This window comes from Emydura macquarii, unplaced genomic scaffold (assembly GCF_026122565.2).
Source record: "Emydura macquarii macquarii isolate MOO-44397 ecotype Brisbane River unplaced genomic scaffold, CSIRO-AGI_Emac_v2 contig_2531, whole genome shotgun sequence".
Taxonomy (NCBI): domain Eukaryota; kingdom Metazoa; phylum Chordata; order Testudines; family Chelidae; genus Emydura; species Emydura macquarii.
The window spans coordinates 1,495,770-1,518,220 of NW_027132668.1; the positions used below are offsets into that span (position 1 = coordinate 1,495,770).

At 43.5% G+C, this 22,451-nt stretch overlaps 1 protein-coding gene across 4 annotated transcripts in view; it reads right to left on the minus strand.

Annotated features, from left to right (window-relative positions):
* RFX8 (regulatory factor X8) overlaps window positions 1-22,451 on the minus strand; it is a 60,967-nt gene that overhangs the window by 22,515 nt on the left and 16,001 nt on the right. For 3 of the 4 annotated variants that reach the window (XM_067563518.1, XM_067563515.1, XM_067563516.1), the window contains exons 5-9: window positions 12,631-12,694; window positions 3,113-3,223; window positions 2,950-3,027; window positions 2,084-2,197; window positions 1,245-1,395 (exon numbers count right to left, since the gene is read on the minus strand). In XM_067563518.1, coding sequence (XP_067419619.1) covers window positions 1,245-1,395; window positions 2,084-2,197; window positions 2,950-3,027; window positions 3,113-3,223; window positions 12,631-12,694 — 518 coding nt within the window. Of the gene's footprint in view, window positions 1-1,244; window positions 1,396-2,083; window positions 2,198-2,949; window positions 3,028-3,112; window positions 3,224-12,630; window positions 12,695-22,451 lie in introns of those variants that run through there. The other variant, XM_067563519.1, reaches the window with a different exon arrangement.

The following is a 22,451-nucleotide window of genomic DNA, read 5'->3' on the forward strand; positions in this document are numbered from 1 at the left end:
TGACAACTCCAATCAGCCCATGATGTCAGCCATCATAACCCACATCAGTTTAACATCTATTTGCTTTCTGTCATGCTGACGCTCATGCTTGGGAGAAGCTCCCTCTAAACATCTACAAAGTGACCTCATTATCCATCTTCAAAATCCTAAAAACTGTACTTTGCTGTGAGGCCTACAAAAATTTGACAACAATTAGGCTGCCAGAGTGCTGAGACCACTGCCTGTCATGCTGGCCAATATTGGCTCATTGTTTCCTTGTACTGCCCCATTTGTCTGTCTGTATCCATCGGCTGTCTCTTGTCTTAGATTGCAAGCTCTTTGGGGCAGGACTATCTTTTTGTCCCGTGTTTGTACAGCACCTACCACAATGAAGTCCTGGTCCAGGCCTGGGGCTCCTAGGTGCTATGATAATATATATAATAAATAATAATCATAATAAAGAGAAGGCCTAAAACATTTTAACATAGGCAAAACAATGTATTTTTCCCTAACCTCGTTCTCATAAATAGCTCAACTATTCCTCCTGAAATTTTCCAAGAAAATTCAATTTGAAGCAGACACCTATTATAGAAAATTTCAACCAAAATGGTTAAAATCTGAAAACAGGGTCTTATAAATGGGAAGTGTTGGGCAACTTTAATAATATATGATGATACCAGCCCCATCTATAATAACTTCATAAATGAACATGAACTTTGAAGTTTGTTATAGCTTACAAAATGGTATCACTATTTATCTGTTATTTGTAAAGTTGCACTCAGTTATTTAGTTTAAGTTTACCAAAATACTGGTGATGTACTAAAACTTTAAGACAGATCTTGCTGCCAGTTTCAGCTATTTTTAACTATAACCTACCTTCTCTGCACATTATTCATAATCAGAGACACTGCCAAAGAGACCATGCTAAGGCACAGGTTTTACAGAAGATTTTAAATACACTCTTACTTAGCATGGTTTAGAATAGACTGGACATAACTGGTTAAAACTGTTTTTACAAATTGTTTGAGATTACTTATTTTTGGTTGTAACCAAATTAATCCCAGTCCTCACAGGTATCAATCATGATACCTGACTAAGTTTTTAAAATCATATTTTAAAAATGGTTAAGTAACACAGTCTTCTCTGCAGTGAAAGGGGAGCCTAGAAAGAGATTTGTTGTAAAGTTTTCGATAACTTTTATCTATCCATCCATCCATCCATCCGTCTATCCATTCTCTTGTAATTTCGCTATTACTGAGGCATACCTTTGATTTTGGACATCCGTAGTAGTAATGGAAAATCTTCCAAAACAGAAAGCAGCCAAAGTTTAACATTTTTACTGAACAATCTGACTGACTTCAAATATTGTAGAGAGACATCTTCCAGGAAGTCATGAAGTAGAATGCTCTCCATTTCCTAAAACAGAGGTTCATAGGGAAAATACATATTTTTGGCTTGCTACAAATGCTTCTAGAATGATAAGACAAAATTATACTTATGGCCTAAATCTGCATCATACTAGGGGCCTGTTCCTGCTTCCACAAACGTCAATGGCAAAACTTCTATTGATTTTAATAGCAGTAGGAAAAAATCTTAACTATAAAACCCTAAATATCATTGCTTTAATTAGTTATTAAACATTAATATGATAGCCAGTTTTAGATAAAAGGTAAATTCTTATGAATGAAGAACTGTATGTTCCAATATGGAAGTTTTACTAAAAGTATATGCTGCTGTCAAAGAAACAATATCATTTTTTTTTAAATGGCACATATCCAGTGTTCATTCTTCATCAGGCACATGCAACCTCATGTCAGAATACCCCAAGGTATAAAAGCAGATTCCACTGATGTAGGCTGGATCTTTTAAAGAAGCCTATGGAAAATCAGTGAGAGCTGGGTGTCAAACTCCAATGGGCTCATCTGAAAAAAACTCAGACATAATGTTTCAACATAGAGTACAAAGAACAGATTTAAGATTCAGGTGATATTTCCCTGGTACAGACACATAATCAACAACTGTGATTATGTCTCAAATAGGATAATTGAAAAGATATGAAAAGATAGCAAAATAACTGCAATAAACAAATCTGTGTCTATGGTACCTTGAACAGCTGTCTATCATAACATTTAAACAGCTGGCACACATCTGGCAGAGACATGAGCGTTATTGTTTCAGGCTGCAGAGACTTCCAGAATGACGTGATAAGATCTTCCACCTATTACACAAATTCCTTAGTTAATTTTTATTTCATTTGCACTTGTGGAACACTAAACTGAGTGCAAACACCACAACGCTCCTCAGTGCAGCGGAGACAGGAGTTCCGATGGAACCAACAGTGGTTCCTTGGTTTTCGTCCTGGCTCCATCTTAGCCCTTGCTCAGGCCCAGGTTCCAGCAGCCTGGGGGAGCCAGTTAAACCCTAAAAGGAAGGCTCAAAATTGAAGAAGAAAAGAAGCAGCAGCGTAAATAAGGCCCCAGATATGGGGACAACTGGCTGAGTGTGAACTAGACTTTTCTGAAGAACAGTTCTGTAAACTGCTCCCACAACCAACCTATATTTATATGTTTAATCACAAATCAGCCAAAATCTAAGGCAAAGTTTGGCAGAAGTCTTGTTCTCCTTACAGTGTTCTGAGATCCACCAAGCATTTTTTCTTCTTTCAGAAGTCAGCATCTGAGCCTTTGGAAAGTATTTAAATTCAAACTCATTTTAAATTAAATGGGAGTTAGGCACCTAAATAGTTTTGAGGATCTGGGCCTGGGTCTCTAGTTTGGCCCTTAGAACATGTAAGTATGTTATGTTAATAAAGTACTGCAGAATGATTTAACTGAGTCCTCATTTTGCATATAAATAATTATCACCTGACAAACTACATGGAGATAATTTTGTCATTGCTATCAGTTTTTGTCATCTAAATAAATCACTAACACTCATATTTACATATATGTTTTTAAAACGAAGGCATACCCTGTCAAGTTCTTTGTTTCTCAAGTTCTGTAAAACATCTTGACAGTAGTTACAGTACTCATCAGCAAGCAATGCAACCTAGAGAACACAAACAAAAAAAGTTGGCAAAAGGATCACACAGGCCAAGAGCTAATTTTCTTGATTATTGAATGTCTAAACTTACGATTTTATAGGAGTGTGTCTTTCCTAACTCTTGCTCCCAAAAAGAAAATCTCTTGAATTCAGGCAAAGGGGATCCGAATTTGTCTTTCTCTGTCTGCAAATCACCGCCAGACTGGAAACAATTTAAAAGTTTACTTTTTTAAATATTCACTTTGTTAGATGTTCAAATTTCAGCAATAAAATGTTAATAAAAGAAGCATACCATTGTCTTGCTAACATTTCCAATTGTATTAAAGGCACTCAGACCCAGATTTTTAAAGGTATTTAGGCAGTGTTGTGGACGACATCACAGCACCTAACTAGTTTAGCAGCCTGAATCCCATCAACAGTCAAAGGGATTTAGATTCCTCAGTGCCTAAATTCCTTTTGAAAATGAGACTTAGGCATTGTGACACTGAGCGCAGTAACACATAAATACGTTTAAAAATTTGGGCCTCAGTGCTTTTATACGTTACATAAACAGAGTTGTCCCAAGCAACTCATCTATTTCTCCATGGGAATTCTTATCCTGATACCTATTGTGACAGACGTCAGACCTTAGAAGTGGGTGGGACCCAAGAACCTCTTAACTCCAGCTGGCAAGGAGGTGCAGAGAGGTTACAGAGATCACTGGGACCTGACAGGTACATTCTAGTTCACAAAAGAGTGTCACGTGAGATCTCAAATAAAAGCCAGTGTCACACTGGTCATCAATAACATTGTGAAATGTATGTGTCCGAACCATGTAAGGAGCTATGCATATATACACTGAAAATATGTTCTTAAAGTCTATACAAAGATAGTGGTCACCAGCAAAGGTGAAAAACGGGTTTTCTGTCAGACAAGAATATATATCCATCTATCTGTTTACATGTAAACTGAATATTGCCTCATTCTCAATGGGTCTTCCATCACAAGTCTGAACTAAATGCAAATGAAGGATTGTGGGGACTTCAGAAAGAAATTGACAGGAAGAGAAAAACAGCGGGGGGAGAGAGTATATTTGGGAGTGTGATGGGGTATGTAAACCTTCACTGGGCAACAAGGGGTTAAGGAGCTGCTCTGGGTTCAGCCAGCCCTGCCCTGCCTCATCTGCAAGAGATGCACAGGCTGGAGGAGGAGTTAAAGGGAGCAGAACAGTTCACTTGAAGGCAGGCCAGGGAAGAGAAAGGACCTTCACCTTACAACTCCTGATGAAAGGACTGAGGGAAGGAAGTATCTCTCCCATCCACAGGTGCCTGAAGGTCCCTCCCTGAAGGAAGGGAGGACTGCCTTCTGATAGACCCTGAGAGGGAGGCATTTCCCCCTCTCACCTACAGCGCAGTTGATTTGTGTCCATTCCCTGTGTTTGGTTTATGGACTACCCAGACTTGGAACTGACCTGACCGGAGACCAAGACATGAGAAGAGGCAGCTACTGCCCCAAGAAGGAGAGAGTTACCATGTTACGCACGGCTGTGAAGAGGTGCCGAGCAGCGAGCTGACCCCCCTTCATGCTTTTCTGGAGAGATGGTGAACTTTGGACAATAGCGAGGTGGTAGAGAGTGGTGCAGGAAAGGCAGCCTTAATGCGCTCATGGGTGCCAGACCCTTTTATTGCCCTCACAGCACCTTGTGCCGGAGCCCAGTGGAGTGGCAGGGCCTGGGCTCCTGTAACAAAACCCCCTCTGCAGGTTGAAGGGGCTAAGCCCCTGACTACTAGGCAATGTGCCCCACGAGCGAAGCCCATTACATGGGACAAATGGGATGCCCAGGCACCCTTCCCTGAGGAAGTAAAGGACAGTGATTTTGCTTCACGAAAAAGGGATCTCAAGCAAGCTTGGTTGAATACATTGGAGGGAACTTTGGGTGAAGTAAGCTTCTTTGGACAAGAGAGTAACTTATTAAAGTTTAGTCTCTAGAAAGTTTTATGTAACCATTTATTTCCAATATTCTTACTTGAGCAGCAGCACAGGAACCAGCAAACAGCTGAAAACAAGGGATTTTGAGTGGTGTTTTTTTTTAGAGGAGAAGGAAGGCAGGCCCCTGCTCCTAAAAGGCAGCGAGTGAGTTCTCGAGCGAGTTTGTTTGTTTGCCAGTTTGTTTTTTGTTTGGTTTTCAGTTTGCAAAGGCTAGTAGGGGCAGTGTGCTGTGAAAGAAGCCAAGCCTTTGACGATGGCAGAGTCCTGATTGGGGGGGCCTATGAAGGCAGCCAAGCAGTCAGCCAGCAGACAGATGCAGTGGCACAGGAGCCAGCAAACAGAGCTAAAAACAGGGGAGTAGGAGTTTGAGCGTGATAGTAAGTGGTGTTCTTTTGGTTTTGTGTGGTGTGTTTTCTTTGTTTTCCCAGACAGGAGCTTAGCAGGGAAAGCTATGACCGTGCCAGAGGCAGCAGTGGCAGTGACCCAAGGAATGGCAGAGACAATGAAGATGACTGTGGAAGCTGTGGATGTACATTATCCTGAAGCAGGTACCCAAAAAACGCTTAATTTGTATGGAGGGTCGCCTGATAAAGGTGATGGAAGAGAAGATCTGAGGTTTAGAGATGCAGGCAGAAACAATGGTTGAGTTTCAAGGGGGATTTGAGCAGATAATGGAGGGAAGGCAAGAGGAGGCTGAAGGGAAAACTGAAAACTTGCAGATGTAAGCTGGACTGGAGAACTGTGAGGATAGACTGCTGGATGATGAAAGTGGCTGGTGGAAGCATGGGATTACGAGAAGCAGGCATAGGAAAAGATCGGCCAGTGAAGGAGAAATAGAGCTCAGGAACAGGTTTGCTGACTAGGAAAACGAAGAAGAGACAAAGCAGGCAGTAACAGAAGGTGGGAGGACAAAGAAGAAGAGAAAAGACTGCCTAGTCTTACAAGAAGAGGGGAAGAGACAATGCAGATAGCCAGAGTCTGGAGCCCCAGAAGGACAGAGGATGACTCAAAGAAGATTGCAAGGGAGAGCAAAAGACAAGAGGACTTGCAGTCAGAAAGAACAGGAGGAAGGCTGGAGAATCGCATCCATACGTGCTGGAACTAAGGGTGCTGGGGGGTGCTACGGCACCCCCTGGCTTGAAGTGGTTTCCATCACATACAGGGTTTACAGTTTGGTTCAATGGCTCTCAGCGCCCCCACTATACAAATTGTTCCCATACTCCTGATCACACCAACACCAGGGGACTCTCTACTAAGAAGAACAGACAGGTCCGTCACCAGACCTGATCTGGAGAACAGAAGGGCGTGCTGTCTGCTGGGAGCTAAAATATGGGCTGTGAACCTGAGGTTGAAGAGGATCCTCATGGGAGCAGGGAAGAATCCATTGTCCTTCACATGGGAACCACTGATACAGCTATATTCTTGCAGAACATATCAAGAGAGACTATGCCAAGCTGGGGAAGACACTTTAAGAAATGGAGTCTCAGGTGATCTTGAGTGGGATTCTACCTGTCCCTAGAGGAGGAGAATGAAGGCGAGACAAAATTATGATGATCAACTATTAGGATGATGGCTCAGGCAGTGGTGCGATAAGAAGGGCTTTGGGATGCTTGACCACTGGGAAGCATTCATGGACAGAGGACTATTCTCATGGGATGTACTCCACCTGAGTAGGGAGGGAAATAGACTTCTGGGATGGAGGTTGGCACAACTGATTAAAAAAACTTTCAAATTAGGGATCTGGGCGAGACAGTTGTGAGATGTTCGTGTAACCTCCACACCTGATTGTAATATTGAGTGGGAGGAAACTCAATAAGAGAGGATACAGTAATGGAAAAAGGAACAACAGAAGTAGGAGAATGGACTCAAGAGGAAAGACAGTCCCAATACCAATGACACTAACAGTCAGGTAGATGATACTGGCAGTATAACAACTATACCTAATCAGATGAGGAATCTGGGTAAAACCAAGCAGAAACTACTAAAATGTCTGTACATCAATGAAAGGAGCTTGGGTAACAAAATGGAGGAACTAGAGCTACTGGTGCAGGAAGTGAAACCAGATATGATAAGAGATAACAGAAACATGGTAGAATAGTAGTCATGACTGGAGTACAGGTATTGATGGGTATGTGCTGTTTAGGAAAGACAAAATATCAAAGGTAAAGGTGATGGAGTAGTGTTCTATATTAATAACAGAGTAGACTGTAAAGAAATTGATGGAATGGATAAAACAGAATCTCTTTGGGTCAAAAATCACTTTGGGGAAGAAAGCTATGGTTCCAGTGTGCAAAAGCTTGGGATCTATTATGGACCCCAGGATCCGATCTGGATATGGATAGAGTCCTCTAATATTTTTAATGAAATCAGTACTACTGGGAATTGTGATAGACTTTAATTTCCCAGATATAGATTGGAGGACAAGTGGTACTAATAATGGTAGGGCACAGATATTCCTGGGTGTGATAGCTGACAGATTTCTTCACCAAATAGTCACCAAACCAAAAAGAGGTGATGCCATTTTAGATTTAGTATTGGTGAGTAATGACGACTTCATAGAAGAACTGCTTGTAGGGGACAATCTTGCTTCAAATGACCTGAATTAATTCAGTTTATACTAAATGGAAGAATAAACAAAAATAGGTCTACAGCATGGTCCTTGATCAAAAGGGCAAACCTTAAAAAATTAAGGGAATTAGTTGGGAAAGTGGACTGGACTGAACAACTCAAGGATCTGAATGTGGAGGAGGCTTGGAATTACTTTGTCAAAGTTGCAGAAGCTACCTCAAGCCTGCATCCCAAGGAAGGGGAAAAATCGTAGGGAAGGGTTGCAGACAAAGCTAGATGAGCAACCATCTCAAATAGGTTATTAAGAGAAATCAGAAAGCTTACAAGGAATGGAAGGTGGGATGGAACAGCAAGGAAAGCTACCTCTCGGAGATCAGAAATTGTAGGGAAAAAGTGAGAACTGCCAAAAGCCAAGCAGAGCTGGACCTTGCAAAGGAAATCAAACCCAATAGTAAAAGGTTCTATAGCCATATAAATAAAAAGAAAACAAGGAAAGAAGAAGTGGGACCACTAAGCATGGAGGATGGGGAGGAGATTAAAGATAATCTAGGCATGGCCCAACAACTAAATGAATACTTTGCCTCCATTTTTAATGAAGCTAATGAGGAGCTATGGGGTAGTGGCAGGGTGGCTAATGGAAATGAGAATACGGAAGTAGAAATTACCACATCTGAGGTGGAAGTCAAACTCAAACAGGTTAATGGGACCAAATCAGAGGGTTGGTGGTGCCTGTTGCTACCTGTGCAGAGTGAGAAAGGCTGGCGGAGGCCTGGGAGGTAGGAACTGCTTGTGCTGCCAGAGGCTGTTGGTTTAAGGGAGCTGATCCACAGCAGGCACATACAAGACTGATTCATGCTAAGGGCAGGTGGCGGTGAGCTGCCTCCCAACCCTGGGGACCCCTGGAGAGTGTCACAGTGCGGAAGCTTCAACGACTATTTGATTGAGATGTGCCAGATAATACAGGCACATGGGCTCGTTATAGATTATAATATCTATAAATGTTATGTGTTTCTCTGTGAGCGAGGGATTCAATTCTGGCTCCATGGGGGAAGGTTACTGAGCTTCCTGCAGGAACTTAAATCACTGGAGGGTGTCACAAGGTAGCTGGTTCCTGTGGATAGACTAAGCCCAGTTCCCCTGGACCAGAAAAAATGAGTCCAATCCAGCCAGTTAAAGAAGGCTGGGCTATGTCTGTGTCTACAAAGGGTTGCTAGTGGGCAACTAGGAGAGATTGACTGAGACAGGTTGTGTCCTGGGGAGGAAAGGCTCACACTGGAGTGGAGCTAGCTCCCGAGTTGGGTTCCTGAAGCTAGAGGCCAGGAGCTGAGGGAAGTAGCCCGGGGGCTGTTGCTCCAAGAAGAGACCAGAGCTGGTTAAGGCTAGAAAGCTGCCAGGAGTGGGAGTGCCAGAGACTGCTGAGAGGGGTGGCCCTGAAGCCACAGATTGAGTTAAAAGACGGTTTTCTGTTTGTTTGCTAATCCTTGTTAAGGAAATAAACCTCCTTGCAAAAGATGAAGTGCGGCAATGCATGCTTTGGAGATGGGGAGAAGTCTGGTGAGGTGATAGGGGGTAATTAATGAAAATCCCTGGACACATAAACAACTATACAGAAATACCACCCCGTGGGGGGAATTACATATGCAGGTTTTGACCAGCTTCAAGAGGCCCAGCAGGCAAAGAATGGAGAATTGGATAAGGAGGCAGCCTGAGTCCTAAGCAAACTCAGGAGGGACCCCTGACTCGATCGATGAACAGACATGAGACTTTAACCTAGAGGGCAAAGCCCTGCCAGAAGGGTTTGAAGGATTTTGAAACCCTCAGGGTCTGCATGTAGAAGATGGGTAATACCTGGTAAGCTTAGCATGCGTGTAGACTGTTTATTCATTTATGATACATTTTCTCTGTAATGTTTTTGTCCTAAATAAACGTACTGTGCTCTGTGAAAGCTGGCTGATCACTGGTAAACTCTATCAGAGCCCCTGGGAGAAGGCAAGCACTGCACAAATCCCAGACTGCTGGGATAAGCACAGTAGATTGCAAGGGAACTGCAACCTTAAAACTCTGGTCTGGATGGTAAAAAGCACAGACTGTCCACCACAGATAGGTGATGGCTAGAGGCAGCTAAACCTGAAACTCTGACACCTATTTACTGGAAGGTAGGGGTGGGTAAAAGGAACATGGGTGGGCTGGCTATAAATCCAAAGGCTAAAGAATAAACATTTCTTTATACAGAATGCATATATTTAGTGATGTGTATCGTATTTCATTTTTATATGGATACTTCTACACTGTAATGTAAGCCTAGGGTTAGTGGGACTCTAGTCAGCTGACCTGTATTAGGGGACCCTGGGCTTGAGCATCTATATTGTATTTAAACCCCACATTAAGACTTTTCTAACCTGTGCTGAAATCTAGGGCTCTGGCGTCCACACTGCAGTGTGCAGACCTGAATCAAAGTAACCATATCCGAGTGCCTACTGCTTCCCCTCACCACCACAAAATGTGGCCACTCTACCCTAGGACTGTAGCGCTCTGTGAGAAAAATGTACTGCCCACCCTTCATGTTACCAGGAAGCAGCTCGCTTTGCTTTGATCTGTTTGCTCTCCATTGCACACCCAGGAGGCTCTCTGATAGCGTGCTTGCAGATTGGTGATCGGAACAAAATAGGTTAATGCTGACCTACGCTGCTGCCATTTGCCAAGGGGGTCGGGGTGGGGCCTTCCGTTTTCAACAGAGTGGATTGCGGATTGTTGGGATACAGAAAACTAAGGAATTGTGGGATAGTTCTGGATGACTCCCAGGACCTGAGTCAAGCAGGGTTGTGGCTACACTGCAAAGTAATAGGGTTTGGACCCGGGGTCCAGATTTGACTCGAGCTTGGACCCTCCAGCCTTGCAGGGTCCTGGGACAATGTATGCGAGTCCTGGGTTACCACAAATGTAGTGTAGATGCAAGGAGGGTTAACCTTGAGCCCAGACATACCCTCTAACACAAAGTTCATAATTATGACACTCTAAATAAGTATATCTGGTTCTGCTATAGAGGCTGCTGGATATAATGTACTCCTGTGTCTGCACATTTTTCATCAACTATCATTGCATAGTTGCATCAACTATCATTGCATATACCCTGTAATCAGGGTTCTTATATAGGTCACATCCTGTTGGCTGACTTTGAAGAATTCCAATGTCCAGACAACTCTCAACACTGTTATTTGAGAAATGGCTGCACAAACAAGTGAGCTTCACATCAGACCTTTGCGGTGGAAAGGGCCTTTTTTTTTTTTTTTTAAATCCTTTGGCAATACGTGAATTCTTGTCATGCCAATGCAGTCCCATTGAACTATACTGATGCTGGCTCAGCAGCCTGATGCTTTGTGGAAATGAATTCTACAAGTGTGGGCCTGCACAGACAAGGTCATGTCCCACTGACACCCACAAATACAAACCTGGGCTCTGTCAGCCACAGCATCCACACTAAGGCCAGGTCTACACTACCACTTACTTTGGTATAACTTGCGTCGCTCAGAGTGTTGGCTGAAAGCAATAGTTTGATATCTGAGAGCAACAGCTATCTGAGGCCTAGCACACTGAGATCTAACAAATGAGACCAACAGTGATAGCTTAACATCCTGCTGTCTATTTTGCTGTCACTTAAACATGTTGGTGTCCTGGGTTTCTAGGGCTGCAATTGTGTTTATAAACGCATGGGAAACATCCTGCTTTAACATTCTGTAATACATTGGAGCGTTGTTTCTTTGGGAACATTCTGAGGCCCTTTTGCTATAACATGTAAGTGTCTGGTGCCTATCAAGAACGCATTTGTTGTGTAAATCAAGGAACATCCGTTGTAAATAGGCCTCTGTTAATGGCAGTGGAATTCATATTGATGGTTAATTTTACCCTGGCATCTGTTTTCTTTGTAAGATTGTAGTTCCTTTGATTATTAGAATGTAGTATTCGGTAGATATGTGATCCCAATTAGTGAATTTGAGAATATTTTGTTAGAAGTAAAAAGTTAGTTGTGACTAAGGAGTGAATTCAGTTTGAGTTTGTAAAAGATAAGGAGATGGAGAGGCAGCAGCCCTAAATCTCCATGGCACCAGGAGGGAGGAAAGATGCTTTGTTTAAAGTACTTTTTACAACCCGGATGGCCGAAGAATGGGGACCAAGATAACCCTGGAACACAGAGGATTTAACACCCAAGGACAGGAACAAGACAAAGTGAAAACAGGAACGGAAGGATAACAGAAAGCTGTCATGTCTGCAACATCAAGAATGATTAATAATCACATCAAACGCAGAGGCAGAATGACATGGCAAAATCCATAGACTTACATGGGGACTGGCGCCTATAAAAATGGAGCGAAGAAATGGAAACTTGGGGTTCGTTCTGCAAATTCCAAGGAGCATCATGTCGCGACTGACAGAGCCTGGCTCCATCCTTGTGCCCAATCCACCTGGCCAGCAACTCGGCTCGAGCAACACAGAGGCTGGTAATTATATCCCTCCTGCAGAACTGTGTGTGTGTGTAGGCAATTGCTTTTTGGAATCTCTGTATTCACAATAAACGTGGCATATTGCCTTGTTCCCCCTGAATAAGATCCTGCTGTTTATTTCATTTAGAAGAATAACAAGAGGGGTGAATAAGTGACTGCCCTGAGCAACTTAATTTACACCGGCCTAAGCGCCGGTGTGGAGAGCGCTATGTTAGAGGAAGAGCTTCTCCCGCCGACTTAGCTACCACCTCTCACGGAGATGGATTTATTATGCCGACGGGCAACAGCTCTCTTTTCAGCATAGAGCGTCTTCACCAGACATGCTACCGTGGTGCAGCTGTAGACTAGCCCTAAGCCTAGCTAATAACTGGGGACAGACAGCGAGGTTACGAAAAATATTTAATCAGTAAGTAAGCAAAAAAAAGTTAACCAGTTAAAACTATGAACAAAGACATACTACTTTAAAGGGTTTATAGGCAGGCTGCATTTCACTGAGACATAACATGTAACAGTTTTAGCTCATTAAACAACATTCATCTCTGTTTTGTAGTAAATCCACTTATTTGATACTCACTGTTCCTTTTCTGTAGCTGTTGCTCTCATAATTTGCTGCATCCTCACAACTGGAGCCATCACCACTGTAGTAGAATACACAATATAAAAGGCAATTTTAAAAACAGTCAGCTTTATAGGTCTTTAGTATGAAAATGATCTCTAACAGGCTAGGTTGTCAGATTGGGACTGACAACAGTTTATGTAATAATAGTATTTTTTTTTTTGTTAAAAAAAAACCTCTCCCCCTCTTGCCACTCAGACACCTGTCTTTTTAATTCATTGGTTTTCTAAATGGGTTGAACTCTCAGATCTTAATTTAAAAAAATCCCCAGAATCATTACAAAAATAAAAGCAAAAACAGGCCATTTTAAAATGCAAAGGTGAGTGATTAAGTTTTCTCAACTTCCTGTGCCAAATTCACTATTCGCGTAAGTGGATGCAATTCCGTTGAAACAAACATACAAAAGAACTACAAATGTGTATATAATTAAAGGGGCACTTTTCATCACCTTGATCACTTTGGTTGCATGTCCCATCCCTTTCCCCCCACCGTTTGTTGTCAATTTAGATTGTGAATTGTTTAGAGTAGGAACTGGGTCTTCAACTTCGTAATGCATCTGTGGTGTCCCACAAGGTCCAGCCCTACCCTCCATTCTACTCAACATTTATATGAACTCATTGAGGAAGCTGGTTTGACAACACAGATTGAAATGACAGGAATGTGCAGAAAATATGCAGCTCTGCCTGTTCTACATCCGCTGTAAACAACACCATCTCCCAGCTCTCTCCCTGATTGGCTAGCTGAAGCTGATCATAGGCAAGAGAGGTAAGGTAATACTGACAGGAAGAGGGAAGCATTTGAAGAACTTCCATAGCTTTGGGTCCTTTTGGACTCCTCAGTGATTTGGAGCATAGTCATAGCTATGTAAAAAGTGCACTTCCACTTATGGCTGGCCAGAAGCCTGCATTAGGGCTGTCCAACCGGACACAGATCTCACAGTGGTGGATCCATACATTTGTGACCTCAAGACTTGCTTACTGCAACGCGTTACATGTAGGCAGAAAGCCACACACCCTGAAATAACTCATACCAGGGCAAAATGCAGCAGCTTATCTACTTAGGATATGTCTTCACTATAGAGACAATACCAGTTTAGCTACGTCAGCACAGTTGTGCCAGCATAGCCCTGTAGCGTAGCTGCAGCCTACTCTGGTGGACAAGGTTTTTCTGTCAGTATACGAGCACCACCTGCCTGAACAAAGTTAGCTGAGGGCTAGTCTACACTGGGAACTTACATCAACATAGCTAAATCTCTTGTGGATATGAAAAATCCACACACCCCAGGGTTGCTAATTTTGGTTGGACGTATTTCTGGAGGTTTCATCACATAACATTATATTTAATTAAAGATTAATCTTTATTTCCTGGAAACTCCAGGACAATCCTGGATGGTTGGCAACCCTACCTAAGAAGCATATGCTTCTGTGTAGACAGCATTAAGTTGACAGAGGAATTCTTCCATCGACCTAGCTACTACCATGCGAGGAAGTGGATTACCTATGCCAACAAGAGAACCTCTCCCATCAGCCTAGCTAGAGTCTACATGGAAGCAGTAGAGCAGTGCAGTTGCAGCTGTAGTGCTTTAAGGCCTAGTCTACATTAAAGACTTTTGTTGACCAAAGTCAGCTTTTTGCGACAAAAGGCTGGAGTACACACTGCAATCACACACACACTCCCGCCGCCAACTCAACTCCGCTGATTTTGCGACAAAATAAAACCACCTCAATAAGGCGCATAGAGCTTTTTGCATCAAACTTTCAGCGACAAAGCATAAGTGTAGACACCTCGCTTGGTTATGTTGCAGTAAATGGCCTCCAAGACGTGTCCCACAATGCCGATACTGACCTTCTGGACATCAATTTGAACTCTGTTGCCCTTCAGCCATCTGCCCCTCCCCCTCTAAAGTCCCAGGAATTTTTGAAATTCAATTCCTGCTTGGTTGGCGTAGAGAGCTCACATCTCATCCTCCCAGCTGACCATGGCGGCGCCACACACAAAACGCTCTCCCGCTTGAAGCACACCGGAGCTTCTGGAGCTGATCAGAATTTGGGGAAAGGAGGCTGTGCAGTCCCAGCTCTGCTCCAATCAAAGAAACTATGATACCTACAGTCAGCTCTCTCATTTAATGGTGGAAAAGAGTATAAATGGGACATGCTGCAGTGCTGTGCAAAAATCAAGGGGCTGCGGCAGGGGTATCAAAAGGATAGGGAGTCAAACCATCACTCTAGTGCAGAGCCAAAGACCTGCCACTTCTATAATGAGCTGGAAGCCATCCTCAGCGGCAATCTCATCTCCACCGTTAAGAAACCCGTGGATACCTCTGCAGGTCCAGAGGCAGCAGAAACCAGAGTCAACCCCGACAAAGAAGTGGATGAGGAGGTTGAGTTAGAGGACGATGTGGAGCAGGACTTCTTCTCTACCCAGGAGAGTTTAAGCCAATCCCAACCCTCTAGCTGTGGCATGCAGGATGCATGAGAGGGGAGTTTGGGTGATTTTTTTGAGCTGATGCTGCTCAGTTACATGAGGTACAGCTGTCCTTTGCTTTGTTGCATTATACAGCTGATTGAAGGGACAGGAATACACAAGAGTAGCTGTGTTTGCATGTGCTTCCCATTCCCCTGAGCAGCTAGGCAGTGCAGCAGAAAAGTATGTTAATGAACACTGAGATTATCTTCCAAAGAGATCTCTAGGAAACTTTCCTGGAGGTACTCGCCAATCCTCTGCCAGAGATTCCTCAGCAGAGCTGCTTTGCTTTTTTCCCTACTTTAGGAAATTTTCCTGCACGAATCAGCTATCACTTGTGCAGGGACCAAAGCAGCACACAGGTGAGCAGCATAGGGACCTGGTTTGAAGCTGTTTGCATGGAGGAGATGAACCCTAGCATCCTTGCTTACTCTCAGGAGGGAGATATCGGCTTCTATGGCCCCCACCTTTGGAAAATGGTGGCAAAATTTGAAATTTTGTTCCTATCTACCTGTGTCAATACCACAAACAATCACTGAGAACCTTTTCCCCAGTTTGAATGCCCCCTCATCTTCGGCAAAAGAGAAGGTTACTCACCTGGTGCAGTAACTGAAATTCTTCAAGATGTTTGTCCCTGGGGGTGCTCCAGTTTAGGTGTTGGCGCATCCTCCCATCTCTTGATCGGAGATTTTTCAGCAGTATTCGTCCAGGTCGCGCACACGCAGCTCCCGTCTTGTGACACCCTTGGCGCCAGTGACCTGACCCTCTCAGTTCCTTCTCTACCAAGGAGTAATGCACTAAAAACTCCAAAGTAGAGGGGAGGAGGGTGGGTAGTGGAGCACCCCCAGGGACACACATCTCGAAGAACCCCAGTTACTGCACCAGGTATGTAACCTTCTCTTCTTCTTCGAGTGCTGTCCCTGGGCGTCCACTTTAGATGACTAGAGCAGTGCCCCTTTTTCAGCAGGAGGAACTTCGGAGTCTTTGGTTGGACAGTTGACAGTACTGACAGTCCTATGGCAGCATTTCCTCTGGATGCGCAATCAATGGCATAATGTTTTGTTAAAGTATGTGTCGAGGTCCATGAAGCTGCCTTACATATATCTGTGACAGGGACGTTGTTAAGGAATGCTATAGAAGCGGACATTGCTCTAGTTGAATGTGTCTGTCCCGGAAGGAGCTTGTAAGTTGTTAAGTTGATAGCATGAATGAATGCGCCCTGATATCCACTTTGATAGTCTGAGTAGATATTGATTTTCCTTTTGTGTGCTCCACCACTGAAACAGAGTTTTTCTGACCTTCTGAATGATTTTGTTCTGTCTAGGTAGAAGGCTATGGCCCATCTTACATCTAGAGTGTGCAGTATGGCCTCCTGTGTGTAGTTATGAAGTTGAGGGTAGAAGGTTGGTAAATAAATCTGCTGGTTTATATGAAAGCCTGATACCATTTTGGGGAGGAATCCTGGATGAGGTCTGAGCGTCTCTGTGGAAAACTGTGGATGGTGGATGGGCCGTTAGCATTCCAATCTCTCCTACATGTCTAGCTGTTGTGATGGCTACTAGGAAGGATACTTTCATTGATCTGTGTAGAAGCGAACATGTAGCTAAAGGTTCAAATGGACTTTTGGTTATGGTCTTTAGTACCAGTTTTAGGTCCCACGGTATTGTGGGGTTCTGAACAGTGGGGCATACCTTTGTAAATCTGACATGAACCGTTTCACCATTGGGTGTATGAATACTGTTTTATCATTTATTTTATCATGGAAGACAGTAATTGATGCTAGATTGACCTTTAGCGCACTAATAGACAGACCTGACTTTTTTAATTCTAGGATATATTCAAGGAGGGATGGAATGGGAGCTGTCATGGCAGTGATATGTGTCGGTGCACACCAGGCCAAGAACCTGTTCCATTTTCGAATGTAAGTTTGTCTTTTGGTTGGTTTTCTGCTATTTAATAGGATGTGTTTATCTTGTTCTGAGCATCCTAGTTCTTCTCTGTCTAACCACTTAGGAACCATGCTGTCAGGTGGAGTTTGTGTAGGTCCAGATGAAAAATCTGTCCGTTGCTCTGCAAAAGGAGATCTTTGTGGAGCAGAAGAATGATTCGTGGAAGCCTGGACATTTGAAGCAGGTAGGAGTACCAAGTTTGCCTGGGCCATGTGGGGGCAATCATTATCATTGTTGCCCTGTCCCTGCATAATTTCTGTATGACCCTGGGCATTAGGGGAATGGGTGGGAATGCGTAAAGGAGATGTTCACTCCAGTTGATAAGAAATGCGTCCCCCATCGATCCCCTTCCTATTCCTGCCCTTGAGCAGAATCAGGGCCATTTGTGATTTTCCATAGTTGAGAAAAGGTCCATCATCAGTTGTCCCCATTGTTGAAATATGTTTTTCAGGATCATATTGTTCATCTCCCACTCATAATCTTGCCCAAATTTCCTGCTGAAGACATCTGCAGTGGTGTTTTGGCATCCTAGTAAGTATGCTGCTGCTATGTTGATGTTGTGGTTGATGCAACACATCCAGAGTTTTATTGCCTCAGTGCATAGTGATTGGGATCTCGCTCCTCCCTGTCAGTTTATGTAAAACTTGCACGTGATGTTGTCTGTCATTACCTTTATCGTTTTGTTTTGTGTGAATGGGAGAAAATGACTACATGCATTTTGGACCACTCGAAGCTCTAGAATGTTTATGTGCAAACTCTTTTAGGTTTTGGACCATTGACCTTGTACTGCATGGCTTTGTAGGTGCACTCCCCAGCCTATTAGGGATGCATAATCATGATAGATGGCGGTTGTTGTGTGAATGGGATGCCGGTCAACATATTGTTGGCTTGGATCCACCATAATAATGACTCCCTGAGTTTGTGTGGCATGGTTAGAATTCTGTTCAGGGCATGTTTATGCGGTTTGTAGGCAATTGAGAGCCATCCTTGTAGGACTCTCATGTGAAGTCTTGCATATTTAATGACAAAGGTCGTGGCCGCCTGTGACCTAGTAATTGGAGGGCTGTGCAAGCCGATAATGTTGGCATGTGTCTTATCAAGAGAATAAGATCTACTATGTACTTGAATCTTTTTGGTGGCAATGATGCCCTGGCTGTTATTGAATTGAGATCTGCTCCTATGAATTCCAGGTGTTGTGTTGGAGTCAAAGTGGACTTTTCAACATTTATCGTGAGACCTAGCTTCTGTAAAATTGATACTGATCATTGTGTATTTTGTGTGGCCATTTCTTGAGTGTGTACCCTTAGTAGGCAGTCATCTAGGTAGGGAAACATTGTGATGCCCTCCCTGCACAGATGTGCTGCTACTACAACTAGCACCTTTGAAAAAACTCATGGTGCTGTGGAGAGGCTGAATAGTAGTACCTTTTATTGGTAGTGATTGTGTGCCAATGTGAATCTGAGAAAGTGCCTGTGTGCCGGATGGACTGTAATGTGGATATAAGCGTCTTGAAGGTCAAGGGCAGATAACCAGTCCCCATTCCAGTGCCGGTATTATGGATAGTTCAAGCGTAACAATCTTGAATTTTTGTCGCCTTACAAACTTGTTTAGTTTTCAAAGATCCAATATAGGTCTCCAGCTCTGTTCTTCTTTTGAACCAAAAAGTAGTGGGAGTAGAAACCCTTCCCTATGTATTTCTGTGGGACGTGCTCTATAGCTCCTATATGCAGGAGATGGTTCACTTAATGCTGTAAAATTTGCATGTGAGATAGATCCCTGAAAAGGGACAGGAAAGAGGGTTGGATGGGAGGGATGGATTTAAAGAGGATGGTATATCCCAAATTGATGATTTCCAATACCAATTTGTCTGATGTAATTTTTGACCATTGTTGTTGAAAAGATTGTAGGTGAAAAATCAAACTTTGTGAACGCTGTTGTTGGCAATGGATGATGTGGGAGGTTGCTCAGACTATTGACCAATACTTCAAAACTGTTGCTTATTTGATGTTGAATGGGAGGTCGACTATGTTTGCTGAGGCTGTCAATGTCTTCTTTATCTTTGTTTCTTTGTGTATTGTACTACCTCTGGTGTGCATATTGTTGGTACCTCCGCTGCTAAGGTTCATATCTGAATTGCTTTCTTTTTGTTGCAGGAGTGTTGATTCCCAGTGTACGTAATGTGGCTCTCGAATCCTTCATTGTGTACAGTACCTCATCCATCTTTTTCGCAAAGAACTTGGCTTTATCGAATGGAAGATCTTCTATCTTTGCCTGCAACTCTTTGGGAAGGCCTGTGGAGTGGAGCCAAGAAGCCCTGCGCATAATGATCGCAGTTGCTGTTGTCCTGGCAGCCGTGTTAGCTACATCGAGAGAAGCTTGGAGGGCTGTTCTTGCAATCAGTTGTCCCTCATTTATAATTGATTTGAATTGTTCTTTTTTGTTATCTGGTAAGTCGTTATTCAGTCATCTTTGAATAGTTATTATAGTCATAATTTGCCAGCTAAGCTGCATAATTGGCTACTCTTAGCTGTAGTGTAGTGAATGAATATACTTTCCTCCCTAGCAACCTCCTCCAATCCTTGTCATGAAATATTGCTTTGTATGTAGTTTGTTTGCTTCTCTGGTTTACTACATCAATGACCAAAGACCATCCCCTTGGCCAGGACGTAATATTTTTTATCTGCCCTTTTACAAGTAGGTGGAATAGTTGCCAGTGTTCACCAAATATTGTTGGCAGGTTCCATCAGGGCATCGTCAACAGGCAGTGCTATTTTCAAAGAAGTGGTGGTAGTTTATGGTGGGATTCTGAAACTTCTAAGGGATCTCGAGATCTTCAGCCACTCTTTTAAACACTTTGTGAAACTGTTTAAAGTCATCTGCATTGGTTGGTGGTGCGGGCATTATTGTCTTATCTGGTGACAATGAGGAGTCATGTGCAGGAGGTAATGTATCTTGCTCAACATTTTCTTCTCCCTTGTCTCTTGTCCCTAGTGTTGGTCAGCCACAGATGGAGCAGACATTGCATAAGATCTGGACCTATGTGTGTAGGGGCTGGGTAGTTTACTGAAAGCCCTATTGTAGCTTGACCAAGCACCCCACTCGGCTATCTCCTGTGATAGGGCGTGGGTGGCCCAAACCACGGTGGTCCAGGTGGCCTATCATGGTGGATAGGCATGGCGATCATGGTGTGGTGTATGTCTGGGAGCTTCAGCAATTGTCTTAGTAGGTGAAGAGTGTGGACAGAATTCACCTTTTTCACTCCCACTGTCGATGTCTGGAGAGCAGGCTATTGGGAAGAACACCTCATCATGTGCAAAGTGCACTGGGGACACATCAGAGTCAAGATATGGTGACTGTGGTGATGATGTTAGTACCCTGTCTGTTTCCTGGGACTGATGTGTTTTTTCCTTTTTCTTTAAAGATGTCATTGGTGTGGTTTCAATCTGTTGTGCTGGTACTGATGGTACAGTTGGTGCCCATGGCAGTGCCCTATCAGCTGTTGGTGCCGGCATTATTGTTGGTGCCATGCCGGCATTCAATGTCTAAGGCCTGGTCTACACTGGCGACTTAATTCGAATTAAAGTCCCTTAATTCGAATTAATTACTCCTGCATCTACACTTGCGCATTGTTAATTCAAATTAAGGAGCCTTTAAAATCGAATTAATAAAACCACCTCTGCAAGTGGATTAGCGCAAGCACATCAGTTAATTCGCATTAGTGTGAGTGTGGACACAGTGGGACTTAATTCGAATTAATTGGCCTCCAGACTGTATCCCATGATGCCCCATTTCAGTACCCTCCCCCAAAGCAGCCCCGGGAAGATTTAAATCTTCATTTCCTGCGGTGAATGGGTTTAAAATCCAAGCTGCGATCACCCCCCCACACACACAACAAGCCCTTTGCAGTTTGTCTCTTTAAGGGTTTGAAAGATTTCACACACCCCCTCCCCGCGTAGTGAATGCGTTTTAACTGCCCAGCAAGCCCTTTGCAGTTTGTCCCTTTAAGATTTGTCCCTTTGAAAGTTTAGCCCTTTAAAGTTTGTCCCTTTGAAAAATTTCACCACCCACCCCCCTCTCCGCGTGGTGAATGCGTTTTAAATGCCAGCAGTGAGAGGAAATTCTTTGCTACATTTTTTCAGTGGCCAATCATGGAAATTGATACGTTCTAAAGAGTTTATTCAGTGTTACATGTGGATACATTATATCATGCTTTCCATCAGTGAAATGGAAACATCTGTATCACTGTATTAATATACTTACTGACTCGGTTGTTATTTATCTTACATTCTACAGACACCTGTAGAATCAAAATCAAAGGCACGCAATATACAGGGAGTGGTAGGGGGAGCATAAAAGGCAAACAGCATACAGTTCTAAAGTAATCCAGGATAAGCTGCGATGTATGTGTCACGGTCAAAATGAGAGCATAGTTCAGCTGGCTCCATGTGCCTGCAGCAATGGCGACCGGGGGAGTAAAAAAACAGCATGAAAATCCTTTTCGTGTTTGTTTGGGGGTGGGGGAAGCAGCGCTGCATCCTGGGATGATGACACTCATCACAACAGCATGTATGGTTAGTTGTACTGTGGGATAGCTTCCCACATTGCACTGCTTTCTAATTCGAATTAAGGCTGGCCAGTGTGGACGCAAGAAACCAGCACAAACACTGTAGTGTGGACAGTCTGCAGCGCTTTCTATAAATTGCTTTCTGTAATTCAAATTAAGCTAATTCGAATTAGTGCTGCAGTGTAGACATAGCCTTAGTCTTCTGCGGTGCCGCAGACGGTGCCGTTCGCTCTGTTGGTACCAACAGTTTGTCTCTTGATTGCCTAGCCTGCAGTGCCTGTACCGAGGCTTTTGTTGGTGTCGTGTTAGAGGAAGTGGACTTAGGTTTTTCCCTCGACTCCACACCCAGATACTGAGAGGCCTTCAATGCCACGGCCCATCCTGTACCAGAGGAACCAGAAGCTTCGTAGGTACTTAGTCTGGGGGTTTTTATTACCCCTTTAGGAGAGGCTCTCCTTTTTGATGGTTGTCTCCTAGGTGAAGATGAAGATCTCTTTCTTGAGAGTCTTCTGGTTGATTCACAGGAGGGTTTTTCTGGACCTGGATCAGAAGAGGGTCTGACAGATTTTTCCATCAGGATCATTTTAAGTCTAAGATCTCTATCTCTCCTGGTTCTGGCTTTTGTTTTGCTGCAGTGTATGCATTTCTAGGTTATGGGTCTCACCCAGACAACAAACACATTCAGAGTGGCCATCTGAGACTGGCATAGCGTCTTTACATGAAACGCATCTTTAAACCTTGATGAGCCAGGCATGTTGTCAGTTATTTAGAGGCCTGGATTTAACAGAATTAGGGAGAAGAAA